Source organism: Syngnathus leptorhynchus, chromosome 18, assembly GCF_054491065.1.
Source record: "Syngnathus leptorhynchus isolate UIUO chromosome 18, UIUO_Slep, whole genome shotgun sequence".
Classification (NCBI taxonomy): domain Eukaryota; kingdom Metazoa; phylum Chordata; class Actinopteri; order Syngnathiformes; family Syngnathidae; genus Syngnathus; species Syngnathus leptorhynchus.
The window spans coordinates 1,510,763-1,530,511 of record NC_141212.1 but is presented as its reverse complement, the minus strand read 5'-3'; the positions used below and the strand labels follow the sequence as shown (position 1 = coordinate 1,530,511).

The following is a 19,749-nucleotide window of genomic DNA, read 5'->3' as shown; positions in this document are numbered from 1 at the left end:
TGCCTCTCGTTTGAAGAGGAGAAAAAGTTTAGTGCGAGCCAGACGCAAGCGCTGCAGGGCCAGTCTGCAGTCTGACAGATGTCAGTCACAACGCATTATTATGGGATATGCCCATCTTTTCTTTCATGATTATTTCTGCTTCACCACACCCTTAAAAATGTTCAAGAAATTAGACAACAGCTGTTGCTGACTTTGGAGTCGCGATGTGTCAATACGTTTGAGTTCCGAATGATCCCATTTCAAGCAGGCTGTCGGTGTTACACGCTGGACCGGCACTTAGTGGGAATGAAGATGCGCTTAGTGCGTCACGCGCCCTCCACCGTGTCGCATTTGACAAGCCGGCTTTGGCACGGCCGCCAACCGCCATGTTTGAGCTTGCTGCCACGTTTCACACCGAGCCAGCCGGGCTTTGCCAGGCCCGCTGGGTACGGCTGCCAAATTTGTTGTCATTTAGTGCCACGGAGCACGCTCCTTCGAGCCATTTGGACGAGTTTTGCAAGGCTAGCGGGGGTGAAGTTCAGCGCCAATTCCAAAGCAAGCGAGAACACACATATCGGTTTCAAGCCACGCAACGACACGACACGAATGACATGACATGACGTTTATGTAGAATTACTGCACCCACTACTGTCACCTGCTGGTGTGGAGCCGATGTGTTATTTATTTTTCAGTGGGGCATCGCACTATCAACACTCCTGCCAACCTCTCGGGTTGTTTAAATGTTAGCATTCAAGGCTCGGCTGACAAAAGAATCAATTTGTCCGCTCTTCTCTGGGGCCGCAGTTGAGCACTTTAGCAGCCAATTGGCCCGACACTCATTACCTGGCTAATAAATCACCAGCGGCGCGACCACTCGAAAAAATTACTCGGCAAAGCGGGCCGGGAGGGGAAGTGAACCGAACGAGCGGCCCTTAACAAACTCGTGTTTGCTCTACGTGAAAAATAAGCACGTGTTGGAGAAAACGAGCCTGTAAAATGCATTTGGTGCGTGCGTGTTTTTTTTTGTTTTTTTTTACCCTCTCCTTGCTTTCCGAAAGGCGGTGTCATTCAAGATGTGGCCTTTGCACACTCGTAAAGAAGGCATAAAACACACATTGGGTGCCCGTAAAGCGCTTTGCAGAGGCGAGATTTATGTGGCGGCTACGCCGGTCCGAACAAAGAGTTTACTGCTCGGACCAAAAACGTGCTGACTTTACGCCACGACGTGCGAATGGACAAACAGGTGATTACAGTTGCTGTGTATGTGACTGGACTGTGAAGAGACAAACGTATTTTTATGAAAGGCAAGTCGCGAATGACGTCAGTACAGGCTATTATTAGCATTCATATTTACGACCGGGCATATTCTGCAGTCACCCTCTCATTTGGAATCTTAACGGGAAGTGGATCCCTCCGGACAAAACGAGCCTTGACATGTTCCCTCTGTCTGGAGGGCCGTGTCGAGGGCGACCTTTGAACCCCGGCTCTGTGGCTGAGCGCCTATTACGAGACTCTAATTGGCCGTGGAGCGCCGCGTAAAAGGAAGGGGGGAGCGGCTAATTGGCGTTGTCGAGGCACACTTACACGCCTTCTAATTGGATGCTCACTTTTCTCCGTAATACATGTCGACATGCTTAAAGAAGTGTTGCCACTCCCAAAGAAAGAGAGTCAACTCTACTTACAATCACAAGTTACATTCGGAGGAGCGGAAATTAATTCTTTGTTTCTTCTTTTAACATTTTACTGTATTTTTATTTTTTATTAGACAAAAATGATTTTGTTCAAACACTTTTCTCAAATCAAAGCAACTCACCCTGACCTTTAGGTAACTTAAAAGACAAACTGCCAACAGTTACATATTAAACTGTCGGCGTGCTGCTGGTCTTGTTTGAATCAATTGTATTAAATAAATTAAGACGCTTATTAACTCTAATGGGATAAGGCACTTTTAAAACAATTTTTCCTTTACAACAATTAAAGGTTTTATAATCAAGAACCGAGCTATTACATAAAACTTTACTTTAAAGAATACAATGTTAATAAACATTACTGGATAGATATAATTTCTTTTAGCTAGATAAATGTGCCCAAGTAATTGCTGGACAGAATTTTCTGTTTGTTATGGGTTCCTAATTACAATCACATTGATCCTAATTTACGTTAGCCCCTCTATGATTTTCAGAGTACACTTTAGCATTAGGCGAGTGGATTTTCTAAACAAATCCCAGACGTTCTGGTCTTCAAGACGTATTGCTTACTCCCTCCCGCCTTGTAAAAAGAGGGTGACATTTTGCACAAAAAAAAGTGATTCTCGGGTGAAAAGGGGTCATTTCAATGAGAAGAGACAAAATGGAGGTGAGGTTTCAGCGAGGGAGTAATCAACATTGTGTTTGTCCTGGGGGGGAGGTTCAATCAACACGGCCTGGCTGGAGGTTAAAAGGTCAGACAGGTTGCGAGTGCACTGAAAGTTCATTCGCCGCGAGCCGCGTTGCATTGCGAGACCGGCGCGACAATGCTTGACCCGCCGTGACATCGGAGCAGAAACGTGAGCCGCGTCGTCGTCCCTTAAACGCCTTATGCACACGATCCGCTGTCCTCCTTGCAACAGTGGCGCTCTTCCAAAGCCTGCACCCCCGCGGCGAGTAACTCTGCCCTGCTGTCTTGTGTGAGGGACTCCCCGGGCCCACCCCGGCGGCACCTCCCCGACACAACACAGCCGAGGACAAGCGTGGCCTACAGCAAGAACGACTTTCCAAAGCCTCCTTTATCCACCTCAAACAAAAAGACGGCGTCACCTCGCCACTGTTCCCACCATCGGGCCCAAGACAGGGACACCAGCTGAATGCAATTTTGGACACTGACGCACCAGCGCACCTCAGCCCGTGTGCACCTTTTTACACCGCTTCATATCTTTTTTCGCCGCTTTTACAACTTAGGACACTTTCATGCACATTTACACGCATGCGTGTATTTGACGACGTCTCAACGCGCCGCCATACACACCTGCGCGCACGTCGTTTCCCCAGCCTTTGGCGTGTTAGTACACCTTTGACATGCATGCACTTAAAAGCAGCTTTGTGTGGGACTTTGGAATGAAGCCTGAAAGCAGTCTTGTCAGTTGTGGCAGGATGGGGGGGGGGGGGGGGGGGGCAGAAAGAGGGAAACGCACACACATACAGAACTGTTTCAACAGGTTGAGCTTGACCAGGCAGGCTGGGTCAACGAGGTTATCGGGAGGCGTTTCTTTCATACATCGGCCAACTCTAGAGGTGGAAGTAAGTCACGTGTGCAAGTTGTATCCAAGTCTCATGTCTTCAACTTCCAACTAAGTGCCAAGTTACTGCAGCAAGAATCAAGTCAGAGTCTCCAACCAGGTTATTTCAAGTTAACAAAGTGAAAGAAAGCACTACAAAATAGATGTGAAAATTGAAAACTAATTGAAACTGTGTCAAAAAAAATCATGAACTCGAGTCTGACTGGAGTCAAGTCACGTGACTCGAGTCCCCCGCCTCTGCCACCTCTGCCATCCCCTTACCTCCCAGCTCTCTTCCCTGTACGGAAGCCATAAAATAACATTGTGATATAATGAGCTAATGATATGTTCTCGTGTTCAACGTACGGGGAGCAGCAGTCCATCAACGAGATCTCACCACGCGGTTGCAAATTTGCATAGCGTGAATACAAAGTGTGTCATTTGGAGCTGTCGTAAAAAAAAAAAAAAAAAAAAAAAAAAAAAATGGCCACTTCGCTAAAGCTCCCGCCCCCTTCTGTGTTCAACGTACGCAAACGAGATGCCCGGACCATTTGACTCCAACAGGAGTCAGTGAAGGAATCATTATCCCTATGACCCCCCCGAGCTATTAATTCCATCTCTATAGACAAATTCATTTACATGAAAGCCCACACACACACATTTGCGAGCCCGCAGGTGAGCGCCAATCTAACCCAACATTTCATGCGATATTAGCATTCCTTGCCACCCCACTGTGCCATTAATAAACCCCCCACACACTCCCCCCACTCACCATGACTGAAGGGATCAACATGTTTTAATTATGCTGCCGATTTGAACGCGGCCGTTACACAAACGCGGCACATAAACGGGGCGGCGAGGTAGGACTTGGCGAGCGTCGGGGGCCGGAGGGCTCGTGCTGCGAGGGGGTGGTCATGTCCGGGCACGGTTTGATACTCCGCAAAAGTAGACATCAAAGGATGAAGGGGGCTGGAAATATGAAAGCTTGTTAACTTTGAACACATCTGTTTGTCCATGAGAGCAACATGGCTGATTTTCCAGCGTACAGTAAACGCAACTCGGACTAAAACCAAACAAGCACCCGCCCCTGACTTTTTCTTTCTTATCACATGTACACACTCAAGGCCAACGACAAGGCGCTCTAAAAGGCTTTGGCGTGACCTTGATGCACGCAAACATGTTCCTGATGATCTCTGTCTCATTTTCTCCCTCTCTCGAGCGTTCTGCTTGCAATCTTGTCCAATTAGACAAACGACGTACACGTTATTTCGCTTGCAAATCATCCATCACGCTCACAGCAGCTGTTAAAAATTGAGGGGAGAGAAAAAAAAAAAAAAAAAAAAAAAAAAAAGAGTGGCGGCTGCTCAACGGTGTCCCGCAGGGTACCGTCGTGCTTCTTTCATTGACGGAGGGCGGAGCAGACACGCACGCACACATGTAGGAGCAAGACAGAACCTGTTATCAAAGCTCGTGGCCGCCCGCCAAAAGAAACGTGCTGGGGCGAAGGCTAATCCACTGGAAAAGCTAAACGCCAAATGGCAAATATTGATACGCCGCTTTAGTAGCGCCTGCGGGTGAATGTGGCCAAGGAGGAAAGGAAGGCTGCCCGGACCAGAAGTGGTACCAAGGGAGTTCAAGATCAAAGGTGGAGCTGCTTAAGTATGTGATCACATTCACTTTTTCGCGGCCTGTGTGTGCATGCATGTGTGCGAGTCTAACACCTGTCCTAAAAGCCTCATCACACCCCCCTAGTGGCGGTCCTGTGGTAAATATGAGCTTTTAATATACTTTTTTAATGTATATTTTTCAATGCATGTATCAAAGATGCACTATACTAACCCACTAACAAAGTTTGACGCAAACTACCTAAAAGTACAGCATTTCTTTCTCACTTCAAAAGGCTTTTCGGCAGAAAAACGACTGCAGTATTTTTCCTGTGATATTCCGTTTTCAGACGGTGCCGCCCCTTTCTTGTTCGAGCTTTCATTCTCCATAACAAATTGAATTAGGCTTGTCATGTGAACTATCCAATTACATCCAGATGAATCATCTTCGTTTCATTGATATACTTTGTATTTATATGTAGAAATTTGGCTTGTATTATTTTTATTATTTTATAGACCGTATACATCGGGACCCCTCACGTCCTCCTCTGGCCGCCGCCATGCAATTAGCGCGGTGGAAAGAAAGATAGCGCAAAGCGGCGAGGAATCTAATCATTCAATTAGGAGCAGAGTGTTTGGGGCTAAGTGAAACTACATCAATGGCGCCGCTCACATGGCAGCCATTCATTTCCTCCGGGTTAGTAATTTGATAAGACATCAAATCAGGGGGTGCAAAGAGATTGTGTATGGGGGGGGGGGGCATGTTGTTACGCGAGAGGACACCCAGCCAATTTGTCGGCCAAAGAAAATTAAAGGATGAATGATGAAATGTATTTATCGCCAGCACACCAGATGACAAACGACAGGCCTCGGACATTGTCCTTGGCATTCGAACCCAGATCCTGTCCATTGTGAGACAGACAAACTGTCCATTTTTTTCCCACGCTAACTTGATTCCTTTTCCGACCGGACCTGTTAGGACACGTACAGTCACCCGTGACTGGTCGCAGGCGTCTCGTTGCAAAAGAGCGGACTGGCAGCCAAGCAGGCAGGCGCGGACCACCCCTGAACGCGGAGGCACTTCACTTGTAATACTTTAATTGCTCAGGGACTCCAAAGTCTAATAAGGTTTCTAAATCGAGACGCTTTATTTGTTTTCCTGTGACTCGCGGCGAGAGCGAAACGGGGGAAAGGAAAGAAGAAAAAAAAAAGGGAAAAAAATGCAGCCGCTCTAATTGCACGCGTCGTCATTAAGAGCGGCGGGTATTAAAAGTTTCTTCCTTCTCTTTTTTCATTTTTTATTATTTTCTCCAGAGCGGGATTATTATGGGGCCCTTTGCATTGCGTCCGCATTCACACAGGAAGTCATTTGAGTTTAATGGAGGAAATAAAAAAACAAATGTTTGACTTCATGGACTGTTTATTATTTTCTTTACTAGTTTTCAGTGACTATTACCCGGCCGCTGTTGGACCCACGTCAGTGGCAGGGCTTTTATTTGGTCATTTACTTACCCAGAGGCTTATTTGCTTCAGCTATCTTTAAAAAAAAAAACAAGAAGCAGTAACGGTAAATAAGACCGTATCAAATCTAGGTGAATAGCGTTCCAGCTGTTGCTACTGGGCGGGCACAAACATTTTTGTAGCATATATTTTGTCCCTCCCTCCTATTTAGACCTTAGCAGAGGTCTGCTTTCCTCAGCTCGACTGAAGCTAAAGCTTTTCCTCCCGACGTGACTTTTCTTTTTTGCGTCACTTCACAAGTCCAACGACAGGTAGAGTTGTGACAATCACAGTATTGGCGCAAAGGCTCGCAGAGATGACATTCCGCGCCTTGTTTATTATATATAGAGAGAGCGAAAGTGATAATTGAGTCGCAATTGCCATTGTGTGTCTCATCTGGGGATGCACAAGGACCCCTGATGCCTTTCCCGTGTCAACGTGAAAGTGTACCTATGACACCTCGAGCTGCCAGATCCTTCGCTTCCTTCTCGCCGGATAATTACACAAAGTCAATTAAAAGTAAGCAGCTCACAGACAAAAGGAAAAGATTGATTAAACTACAGTTCAAAATAGGCTTTTTGGGGGGGGGGCCTTGAAGGGATGCGCACCGGCGTTGAATTCTAATCACGTCGCTGAGCTTACTGTTGTTCAAAACGCTGCCTATCAACTGAAGCAGAGCGATTCAGAAAAGCGACAACCAATGGCTTTAGCCTTCGTCTCTAGCGCCGAAGAACGGTCCTAATGTGGTCATGCGATCAATTAATGATGGGTACACAAAATGTAATCTGGCGGAGGATTCCACACTCGAACAGCCCTAACTCGCTTTCATAGTCGGACAGGCTTTCATTTATGCTCCGGCTGGTCCACTTCTGACGGGACCGATCGGAACAAGCCAGCCAAGATCTAATAGCTTCTCCTTCCACTTCCCCATGCACACGCCTTCCTAGTTTTTTTATCTTTTTTTTTTTTTCATCGCTTTTCCCTTTCGCCACCTCTGTCATTCTCTGTCTAAACTTGCTTCCCTTGATGAGTCCTAGCAGGGAATCACAGGCTCGGAAGAAAGGCAGGGCCCTGACAGAGATTGATGTCTGAGCGCTCCCCCTGATTCGCTGATTAAACCCATCAATCAATATGCAGAGGAGGTGTCCAATGCAAATGGATCCAATCAGGCGGAACCCGGAGCTATTGTCTGGCGCGCCGGTGGCGAGCGCCAACGTGGAAAGGTGGAGGACGGGCACCTCTGGCATCGTCCCGCTGGAGGACAAAAACGCAAAAAGGACACGGGAGCGCCCAATGGACGACAAAACGAGTGTCGTGTTTCCAATCGCTCGGCCTCGTCGCATGCCAGCTGCTAATTTCACATTTCACAAAAAGGAAAACCTGGCAGAAAAAAAATTGCTATCCTTGCCTTGTCGTGGTGGCGCATACATCATCAGAGCAGCGTTCTCCTTGCACTGTCCCCCATCAGCTCATTTTTTCCCCACGTCTCCATCTTCATCCAATCTCGCAGTAATGGTGCAGAAGGGACTGCCCCCCCCTCCCCCCCTCTCTGGGGCGAGGACACTCCCTCAGGTACCCAACATGCCCCTCATTTGAATACGTCCGGGACCATTATGTCCTACGCACTTGTCATTGACATTACGGGTGTGCTGGAGAAGTGACAGCACAATTGCAATACCGCCGGGTCTCATTGCAGACTCTCACTGAGAGAAACAGGCTCAGTATTGGATGACTTAAGTCTGACCCGAGTCGAGTCATGTGACTCGAGTCTCCCACCTCTGGTAAATCCTGATGACTTGTCCTGGTTGCCACAGATTGATTGCGGTCTGGGCTGTGCTTGAGGTGCCGAGTCTGCCGGCGTCCGGCCCTAGGTAGCCTTTTGGTACTTAAACACTGCAATTGCTATCTTAGCCACAATTCAAATCAAACGGTACTCAAACAAGTATGATTCATAAACTGAACCAACCAAGCAACAGATGAACCAATCTGAGCAAACTAACCAAGCAAACTAACCCAACCCATCCTGACCCAAGTGGATCTCTCACAGCGGGACTCTTGGAAGGAGCTTTTACTTGGGGTCCAGTTGATTAGGGATGATTAGGGATGATTGCTGCCTTAGTTGCCTGGCTACGGCTCTGGAGGTGCGCCTCCCTCGTCAGGAAAGGCGAGCAACGGTCATTTGTTTCCCTAAATGACACCTGTGTCTCTCCTTCAGCTATGGACTTATTTCTCCGCTTCGGAGTCGGCAGGGGGAAGGGGGGAGGCGCGTACGAGGGAATGATACCGTGACACTCTCTTCCCTCCCTCAACCCCCTTTTCACTCAGCGCCCCCCCCCCCCCCCCCCCCCCCGAGCCCCAGACACCACCTCCCCACCAAAAATGGCTGCCTGGGTGCCAAGGGGACCACAGGCTGCTCTCCCATCTCCCATAATCACCGGGGCGATGCTCGGATGCCTCCCCCATTTGCATAATGCCATCCTGACACTTTCACTTCCGCCATCCATCACCGGCGGCGTGAGTCCCGCGGCCTGCTCCGTCGCTCCGTCTCCCCCTGATTGCGTCCTGTGTTTATCTGCCCAAGCACAAAAGATTGATTCCCCGCTGTCTCTCGGCCTTATGTTCAGCAGATAGGGATTTTCGCCGAATGATGAAGCACCCAGTCAGCTAATGATAAACAGAAAACACATATTCAAAAGGACGGTCGAGCCTCCCCTACCCCCCTTCCCGCCCCGCCCCGTCCGCCGCCTGACTTCCTTCCGCCTCCTCGATGCGGCTCCCGCACTGCCATGTGGATTGTCAGGTTAAGGAAGTGAACACACTCTGCAGGGAGTTCAATTTGAAACGCAATTGTTTTCCTGTCAGTCCTTTTACATTTTTTGCTGTTGATTTGCTCCGGGGGTAAGGGGAAGCGAAGGACCGCGAGGGGAAGGGGAGATAGCAATTAAAATAAAACTGTCGTCTTGATGGCTGCTCTTGTTCTGGCGGGCGCGTGCCTGACAGCGGCGGGCGCGCTTTTTATAAGAGCCGGCAGATAAAAGCCTACACGAGTGCGGCCCGTTCGCTTTTTTTAAGAGGACGGGATTGCTACAAGAGGGCTCGTCCGACACCCGGGCAAAGTGCGATTAAGCGAGCGCCGAGCGGGACGTTGTGTTCAACCCCCGCGGGAGGCCAAACGCGTTAACTGAGCGCTTTGCTAGCCGGGGTTCGCCAGCACTAGCTCATACCTACATATTGGCTTTTGGATTTGAAGGAAAGTCCCAAATTCCATCGTTAGAAATGTCGAGAAGCCCCGCGTCGGCTCACCTGAGCAAACCGACCGTGGTGAAACCCGTGCGGGGGAAAAAGCGCCATCTCCGCCGCCATCACGTGCCAAGCGTTTGAGCCCCGGCGCACTAAGTCTGCAAAGTTTCGCTGGCGATAACAAAATACTATTAGCTGCTGTCACGTACAGGAGAAGAGAGATTATTTTATTTATTGAAATGAGATTGAAATGATAAATCTCCCCTCCCCGCGATACAAGGCTGGGACTCATAAAGCCAGCGTGGGGGGATAGGGATTAGAAAAAGATGGGGAGCGAGCGACACAAGGAGAGAGACAGAGAGAGGGTGGAGTAAGAGTGGAAGAAATTCATAATGCATAATAAAACAAAAGGTGTCGTGGGAAACATCACTGATATTAAAATCAGAGGCAGACAGATCTATATGAAAAATGCAGATTTGAAAATGTAAATAAGGCCGGCCCTGAGGGGGTGAGTGGGGGGTGGCGGTGGAGGGGGGGTGATTTACAGATAGCAGGACAAGATGAAGAGAAAGGCATTTATATGGCGCCTTTGATGTTTTGCGCATCCGAATTTATGCCGAGCTCAAACAACGCTACCCAAGTCCGCTTGACACGCCGACGCGGAAGGAAGCCGGCGACGTCTCCCGAGTCCTGTGTGCGACACGATTCCCATTGGACGCCGTGGATGATGTGGGAGGGGCCGTTTTAAGACACCCCGGTGCCCACGTCCTGCTTTCATCCAGCTGTCAGTCAACAAGCAGGCGGACAGGCCTTTTGTATCATCCGCTGATGCGTCCAACAAAATAGCAAAGCGGCGCTTCCGGATTTAGCCTCCCGACCAGAAGGTTCGTGGAAGGGCGAGAACCACGTTGGACACGTACAAAGGCCTGATCAGCCTTTAAACTACTCGGTTGCCATTAGGGAGCCCTCCAGGAGCCATCATTATTCCCAACAATGGGGTTTTTTCCCCCTTTTATGCACTGAATAGATAAAAGCTTCACGAAGAGTTACTCCAAGTGTGAATCACATCCTGCTTGGTGACCTAACAATGCTAAAAGGTGTACTTATGCGCATACATATGCAGACGCCTTGCTAATGGTTATGAGAACGGTCACCTTTAGAAAAGATTGTCATCCGATTATACTGTGATCTTTTTTTTTTTTTAAGGATGCCTAAGACATCAAGCGAAGACGCTCGGTTATTTCCTATTCAGCTTTTTCCAGCCATTTTCCGGAGCCAAAGTCCAGATTCTGCTTCCAAGCACACGTAAAAGTACAAACAGGAAGCTCTCAAATGATTAATAGCGGCGCACGCGCCAAGTCATGGACGTCTTAGCGCTTCCATGTGCGTTTCTGCTGAGGTCAGTCGTCTTGAGCCCTTGAACCCCCCCCCCCCCCCCCGCCCCTCCTCCTCCCCCCCGGCACCCCGCCCCGCTCGCCCCAGCCTGCCGCCACCCTCCCATCAGCCGCCCCACAGCTGCTTTTAGTCAGGACCCTCCAGCCTTCCATCCCGCCGCTTTCTGTTCTCGTGCCAGGGCTGTAATCAAGCTTTAGCTTGTGGTCACGATCCCCCCCCAACCCCTTCCATACCGCAGCCCCCCCAGGCCCAAAAAGCCACCAACAGACCAAACTGTGAGAGCTTCAGGCAGAGAGTCGGGTGTGAGCAACGACATGAAGTAGGCTTTTTTTTTTTTTTTTTTAAATAAAATCCAATATTTAAAAGCTGTTGGTTGGGTTTGCACGCTCGACTTCCAAAGATGGCAGAATGGGACAAGTATACACCACGGTACAAACTGAGCACTGATCAAAAACACGTGCACCTTAAATTCCAGGCATAGCATGATGCTATTATGGCTTTTGTTAAACAACCAGAGCATTGTGGAGAGGTGCCATTCAATTAAAGTTAGAAGGAGCCAATAGATCTGCCAGTTTTGCAAGTTCAGTCACTGCGGCAGAGGCCAGAACCGAGCAAAGCAATGGCCGCTCTTCGACGCTCCCATCCGATGGCGGTTCATTATGAGGATTATGAAGACGAAAGTCAACGCCAAATATTGGAGGAAAAACAAAAAGAACTAAAGTTGGGACCCTCACTTGAAAAAATTTCCGGCATCTAAATATTTGTTTGGCTTCTCAAAGCGAATTTAAATAAAATAGGTTCACTTTATTTTCTAAAGACATTTGTAAAGGAAAATCCATGGCAGAAAATCCGCCCAAATCCTTAGAAAATCCAATAATATTTGCATAGAGCTTAAAACATGCAAAGTCTCGGCGTACGAATTAAGCCGAGGAGGAAAAGCCCTGCTGGTGATGCATTAAAATGGATTGGAAGACGGGCTCAGCTGGTACAGGTAAAAGCCCCGCGGAGACGACTCATCCGGCACACAAAAAAAAAAAAAAAAAAAAAAAATGAAGAAGGCGTCAATGTCCCTTCAAGTTGTCGCCGCGCCGCCAGATAATCCGTTTGGCAACTCGGTGACCCTCCCCGCCATTATTCGCGTTCGCTCGCCTCGGTATTGTCAAGACGAGCACAAAGAACAAGGCCGGAGACATAAAAGAGACGTGAGTCCGACGACACGGCGTCCGAGAAGACAGGCGATGGATTCTTTTCTCTTTTCTCTTTTGCCTTTCGCTCGTGCCAAGGCCACCGATGACAACGACAACAATGCGAGGCCCGATGCCGGCGAAAAACAAAACAAAACAAACAAACACGGAATTTATAGCACATTAAGAATTCAACAGGCAATCTATTGAAGCAATTAATGGTGTATGAAAATAAGCCGCGTTGGCGCTGAAAGCACTCGACGAGAATGTAGGCCACCGCTGTTGTGTGCTTTGCTTTATTTTTTCTCCCTTCTCGCCCTTGAGGATCGCAGTTGCCGAGCTCGTCGCAAAGCTTCTTGGCTGCAACTTTTGCTGGGCCGTGATTGTATTCAAATTATTATTAGGAATTATTATTATGAAGAAATATTATTTATTATCATTATTAATTATTATTATCAAATTATTTCACAAAATATTTTTAGTTACTTTTGACAGACAGGAGGCATTCTATGGAGGGTCTGGGATAATTTCTTACAAGCAATGTGTTGTTTAACAATACAACAGTATGAAAATAAGCTTAGCATCTCTTTTGTGTCACCTACCGTTGCATTCTTAAGATCTTTGGAGCAACGATGTGTCATACAAAAAGCATTCAAATGATGTCAGTGTCGTGCACTTACCGTAAACGAGACAAGGCACATTAATGAACGACAGTGTGTAAATGTGTCTGAGTTAGCATACAGTGCTAATTTACATTTGTAGTCCTATGATAGGTGACTTCAAGTATGTGATGTGTATATATAGACAATATATATCAACAAGTATGAAAATCACTGACTAATTCACACATAATCAGTGACCACAAAAACAAAAGTCTCAAGAAGCCATTCCTGAAAAGACACATGAAAGTCAGTCCACTTGGTATTTGGCCATTTAAAGATTGTTCTAAATAAATAAAGTCTGCCATTTTGCTTTGAAAGGAGATTTTGCCTGATTCTCAATTTGGACCACCAACCACTCCACCAGGCCACTGGAGTGACATTTTGCATTGGATCTCATGAGAAGTGTGTGTGTGTGACTGGTAGTGTAAATGTAGCATCAAATTCTTGCGCGCTCCCACACTTGCAGGTGGTTGTGCTGACACGTTGGACAGGTTGGAGGCCTCGAGGCGTGCGCGTACAGTACATAGGCGACCGCTGACGCTTGCCTCGCGTTCTGCCGTAGTCACTCACGTTCGCATTCCCGAGGTCAAAGCATTTTGGCGCCTCCCCTGCGGCCACTTCTGACGCAATTCCGAGGAATTATGACAGTCATTTGTCGACCGTCTAGTAAAATAACTTCTTTTTAAAAATGACAAAGGTCACTTCCTCGTTCATCAGTGAGGAATTAGCCAACAGTAAATCTTGCGGGTATCGCAAACCGAGTCGTGACCCGACCCGTGTGAGGGATTAGCAGGACGTTTTGACAGCAGTCGGCTTCCAAAACAAACACTTAGGCCTGGAATTCCACTAAAGGCGAAGGAGGAATGTACCTGCTTTGGTGTCTTCAGGTGTTTCTCAGAAGCACATTTAACCATCAAAAAGTTTCATAAAGTGGTAAACCCACATTTTCAAAGCTCCCCGCCCTCAAAAAAAATTGCACACGACGTAAAGTTCATATGCGCAAATCAGCAGACCTAAATTCATTCCTGCATTGAAGGATTAACTCAGACTACATTTTTTTTCTTTTGGGCAACACCTTAGCTGCGCTAATGCATACATAATGAAATTTACAATGATTAAAGGATTACCGTAGCGCCATCTGCTGGATTCTGTGTGTTATTGTCAAGTTTAATTCAATGATAGCGTTTGAGATGTCTTCTGTTGTTGGCCGTCCTTGACTTCGTTACTTTTATGTTGTCTAGAGTCCAAAAAGTGAGTTTATTTTATTTTTTGTTAAGTGCAAGAGTACGTTTTTTTTCCGTGCGTTATAAAATCAGCTCATGCTATTTACTTTAGCATGCTAGCTAAGACTACCGATTAGCCTAAGAAGGTGTTTTGTTTGTTGAAGAATTGAACTCACAAAAACGCTTTTGTGATTGTGTACATGCTTGAAGCGTTGATATTTTATGATCCTATCCATTTGAAGTGCTTTGCCGCCATATTGGTGCAGGGTTCAAAACTACTACTACTACTACTACTACTACTACTGCATTTGTTTTGTTTTTACTTTCTAATCGCAAACGTTCCGGCACTTCTCATGTGCGCAACATTAGTGTCATATGTTAAAAGCTCATTAGGACTAAAAAAAAACGTCCGGTTGATGCCCGCCTGACACGCCGGTGAAATGAATCCGATTTGGATTCAAGTGATCAAAGTGTAATTAATCACGTAGGGAGGCAAATGATGCTTGACGCCGCTCCAGCTGCGAGACGCCTCGGTTTGGTCCCGCGTGGTACCCGTGGTGGATGGGTGGATATATGTGGAGGGGGGGGGGCAGGTCCACCGGGGCTACATTAAGAGGCTTTGTGCCAATGTCACCTAAATTACAGTCACTTAACACAACAGATGTAGTGAATGTCGCGCTTTATGTCGAGGGGGAGCGTGTGTAATATTCGCATGCATGGAATAAATTTCACCCCGCGGTATCTAACATGTTTTCTCCTTGCATCCTTCAATTTGCATGTGCGCCGCTTCTTCTCCGCTAACCCACCGCGTCGCCGTCGTCTCCATCACCGCGCAAGTCGCCGCTATTATTCGCCGGCCCTTTATAGCCCCGGTGCGACTGCCTCGCACAAAAAAAAAAAAAAAGAAGGTAAATGAAGCCTATTTATTTGTGGCGCGGCACTTTGAAGAGATTTTCTCCGCTTTAGAGACTCAGCGGTAGTGATACGCCAAGGCGAGCTTAGTTGGGAAGATTATATTTTTTTTTTGATGGCGGGATTGAAACGAGGCGGGGGGAGCCGACCGGGCCATTGTGGAACAGAGCATCCTGTCTTTTTGCAGGTACGAATACAAAAATGACATTCATCAAGTTTAGCAATAGGGAGATTTAATCCGGCGAGCTCTCCCGTATGCTGCCTCCTCCGGGAGTTGTTCAAGGCTTAAGAAAAAGAAAAAAAAAAATATATATATAATATATAACAAAAATGAAGTTGCAAGATTACTTGAAAATAAGTGTTACCAAATTAAAAAATCAAAATTAATGTTAAAATAAAGTGTTTTTTTTCTTTGACTTTATTCCTTAAACAAAGAATTGCACGACAATACGGATGCGATAATGTGGAATTTTTGTGACGACATGTTTTGAATTGGCAAAATGCCGCCTTTTTGGTGTACCGTGACAAGCTGATTCTTGACTTCCTTTGACTTGTAAAAAATAACGTGATGGGGAAGTGGAGCGAGGAGGCCATTGCGGTAGAGCGCATCCTCTCTATTTTGCAGGTACGGGTACCAAAGCGCCATTCATCAAGTTCGTCAATAGCGAGACTTAAACCGGGCGGCTCTCCTGAACGCTGCCGCCGCCTCCCCCGTAAATCTTTGAATGCTCGAGTTATTCCCGCATAGGCGCGGTGGAATGCGTTCATTATGCCTCCTTTGCTGAGCATTTTGTTAAACCAACAGCGCTTGTGCCGTCGCTCTGGAAACAATCCCCCAAACATCCAGGAAGGATCTCATCTCCCGCCACCGCCACCGCATAAATACTCAAAGAGATGACACCCTTCAACAGTCTGTAATTGTACTTTACTAGGGAGGAGGAAGAAAGTGCGGGGCCAAATCATAAGCCATTATGCTCCGGGACGGCGTGGCGGGCGGAGCGCCGCATCCGCATAAAGCGCCGGCGACAACCTCCAGCAAATTACCCGGCGGGCCCCGCAAGGAGGGGGAAATATCACTAATTGCCCTCCATTCTGTCAGGTCAATTGACTCTAATTGGAAAAATAATAAAAAGCACACTACCCCAGGAGCTGCGAGCGAGGCAACCGGCAGGGTCCCTTTTTTTTTTTTTGGGGCTGAAGTGGAGGAAGAGGAAGAGGAGGAGTAGAGAGCGAGCAAATTCCTCTCCCTCGCTACCAAACAATTACGGCACCTCGCCGTAATTACAGTAAAAGAGGGCACGGGTTACGTGGCAGGTGAGGCTAATCAAATGATACGTGATATAACATGCCTCATTCCCGTCGCCCTGTTGGTGGGGAAACCGTAATCGGTGGTCACCGAGCGGCGGCGGTGGCGCAGGGCCTGCGCACGGTAAATCTTAGTAACTCAGCAAAGCCAAGATGGCGGCCATTTTAGAACACTTTGGCAGAATATTGTGTTCTGTGACAGAACGTGTCAAGCAGAATATTTACTTTTCGCTCCGGGCAGCTCTCGTCCGGACGCGGAACAACTTTGGGTACTTTTGACGAGATCAGCACATTGTGCAGCTGTGCCTAATGTTTTGTCCCACGCGTGTTGTTCTACAGTTTTCCCGAAGCGTGGCTGACGAATTGGAGCGTTGTGTAAAAGTGTAAAAGCTTCCGGATGACAAAGATATCCTCCTGGGAGAGCCACCGGCACGTCCCTCCCTCCCTTGCTCGCTCGCTCGCTTTACCCACCCACCCCTTTGCCTACCACCCACCCGCCGGCGACATCTTGCTCGGAGAAGCAAACTTGGGATTAAACGGGGAACGTGGCGAGAGCGTCACGATATCATCCATCTGATGAAAGGCCGCGTCGTTAGTGACCGCCTTTGATGGGTTTTGAAATGGAAATAGCAGAAAGAAGGGGAAAGGAGTGGAACATGGAGAAGCGAACCACGACGGGGAGGGTTGGGGGGGTGCCTCCCTCTGGGGAGATTAACGCCACACGAGTCAGGCGTGTCAAGTGGGGGTGTGCGTGTAAAAAAAAAAAAAACAGGTATGAAAAAAAAAAAACATACGTGGAAAAGGAAAAGAAAAGCCTTTCTCCTCTTCCTTGCCTTCACATGGCAACGTCTCAGATCATCATCGCCGCCCTTATTCTGTCAGCCGCCCGCTTGATGCTAGCTGTCAGAGGTGCGCGTCTCCTCCTCGCCTTGTTTTCTTGCGTCCTCCTTCATCTGCATATGCACGAGTAGGTGCCATAGCGGCGCCAGGCGGTGGGGGCGTTGTGGATCCTGACACACCTTTTGGGGTTGGGGGGGTTCGGAAGCTCTGGGGAAAATTCGGCTTCACGTGGGAGAAGCGTGTGATGGAGGCACTCGGGTGGACATGACACATGCTCGTGACACGCTTCCGCAACGCGAGTCGAGTCACGGCGCTCGTCTTGTTCTACCTGACAGTCGCTCGTTTCAGACTAAGAGCTAGCGACTGGTGTGAATCCATCCATCCACTCGTCTTCAGCACTGCTTGTTCTCATTAGGGTGCTTGATGAGCTCAAGTACTTGGCAGACACCTCTTTTATATTTGACAAGTTTTGGACTCGAGAAGTCACGTCCTGACGCTTTTAAAGGCGAGCCCGGCGTCCTCACGTGGCACTACCGTTGTTTATGCCGCAACACCGGAAGGCATCCCGGGCCGTTGCATCACTTGGAGAGGCGATGAAAAAGAATAGCTAAATAACGGCCCAGCAGGCGACCGCTCGGCGAGATGATACAACCTCGCAACGGCCAGCTGTCTCGTAATGAGGCCCGCTCGTTACGTCTTCGTCCCGTCGCCATCGCCGGTGCGGGACATCACAAAGAGGAGGGGGGGGGGACGATATTCCTCGCCCTGAACCCTCTCTGTTAACGAAGCGAGAGCCGTCTAATTAGAGCTCAAAAATTCATGAGGGTCCTCATTAATATTGAATATCTGTTGTGGGCCGCAACTTCAAAATAAGCCCCAGCGTATGCAGATGGGGGGAAAAGTGCGAAGGGAGCCACGCAAGGTGCGCCGAGATAAAGGTGGCGGCAAGGTGGGAGAAAAAGGGCGGCGGGGCGAGGCGGGGGCGGCTCGAGCAAGGCGAGGGACGGCGAGGGCTGAGGGGGAGGAGATGAGAGGGAGCCAGGGGACCCTAGAGAGCTGTACCTGGAGAAGACTTGTAATGTTGGAGGACTCTCCGGGGAGAATATGCACGGGCTTTAATGAGGAGGGTGGAGCGCCGTGGCGGCGGCGGCAGAGAATAACAGAAAGAAAGAAAAAAACGGAAAGGAAGGAAAAAAGGAAAAAACATTGTGCTCTTAATCCCTCGCTGAGGGGGGAAGAGAAGCTTTCAAGCAGGTACGCCGAGGTATCACTTTTCAAGTCTCCTTCTGCTCCACATAAAAAGATCCACCAACAAGCAGCGTTTGCCTTTGAGATCATTCCGTGTATTCCGCGTCGGATTTAGCGGCGAGGGGGAGGAGGACGCCTGCTCTACATTAACGCGATGGCAAGCCCTCATTTGCCTCGCACTTTTCTTAAGTCACTTAAGTTTGCTGCTGTTTTTCTTTCCGATCGCCGCGTCTCGCTTCGGAGGGCCTCCGAGTTAAATAGCGAATCTTTTCTTTGCCGGGAAAGTGTAAGGCCGCGGAAGGTTACAAAAGTCTAATTTAGTCTGTCTAGCACAAGTGGTCTCAGAAACAAAATCTCATGGGCAAGTTTGTGTTCCAAAATGAACCTAAAATGGTCTTGTGTCTTTTTTGTGAAAGCTTCTTGAGACATTTGTTGGCTGTAAGACTCAAAATCTTTGAACTCACCATTTCGAAGTTTCGGCTCATGTTGGATATTCACATTTTTTCATCACTTTGCGGCCACGTGCAATGTGGTACCATCAAATTTGTTACAAGTTTCCATCATCCGGCCATTTGTTTTTTCTTCTTATGAGGTTACAATCTGAAACTAAACCAATTCTTGTCAATTACATGTTTTTTTTCTTTGTTCAAAATTCAACTCAGGTGTGTGTTGTGTTTACCTGTCTGTGTCCCTTTAAGAGGCCTGAGCATATCGTCCCTTCTGGGCAGCCCCCAGCAGAATAAACAGATGGGCATGAGATGGGTCCCGAGTGGGCCTCATCAGACCCGTGCGGGCCCCGGGCCCCGACGCGTCTGGAGACCGTAAACAAACAGGCGGACCGAGCGCAGGTCGCCGCCACTGTTGGGACCGCAATGTCGTCCCCTGAAACGACAACAAAGGGTACAATATAGCTTCGGATTTTTTTTGTGTCCACTCAAACACTTGTGTATAATTATATAATGTCTGTCGATTCACGCAAAAGATTTATTTCTCTATAATTACACACAACAGACCTTGAAGGACGTCCTACATTGTAAAAACTTGGACGTCCTTTCCCACGTTGGTCTGTGGACAAGACGGTAACAGCAGGGGGGGGGCGGGGGGTCTTGAGATTCAATCCCGCTTCAGATGACCTGCACGACATCATATGTTGTGAGAAAACCTTTTGCACACATCTCCACAACCCCCCCTCTCCTTCTTCTTGCATCTATTTGTGTATGTGCGGTCAAATTTAATCAAGATGGCATCTGTTGGTGTTTAACGTGAGTAATTGTCCTGTATGGTGGCGGCGTGTATGCGTGTACATGAGTGTGTGAGGGGAGTGTCTTGGAGCTAATTTTTGTATTTGCCATTTGCCGCATAATTTTGCACCATATGTTGTCATCGTTTAAAAAAAAAAAAGAA

General features: G+C 48.0%; 1 protein-coding gene across 1 annotated transcript in view; it reads right to left on the bottom strand.

The window, feature by feature from the left end:
* Positions 1 to 18,930, bottom strand: part of LOC147042210 (uncharacterized) — a 31,732-nt gene extending 12,802 nt beyond the window's left edge. Inside the window, exon 1 of the mRNA XM_085938025.1 lies at positions 18,810 to 18,930. Coding sequence (XP_085794151.1) covers positions 18,810 to 18,830 — 21 coding nt within the window. The 5' untranslated portion in view covers positions 18,831 to 18,930. The remainder of the gene's footprint in view (positions 1 to 18,809) is intronic.
* Positions 18,931 to 19,749: the final 819 nt, after the last annotated feature.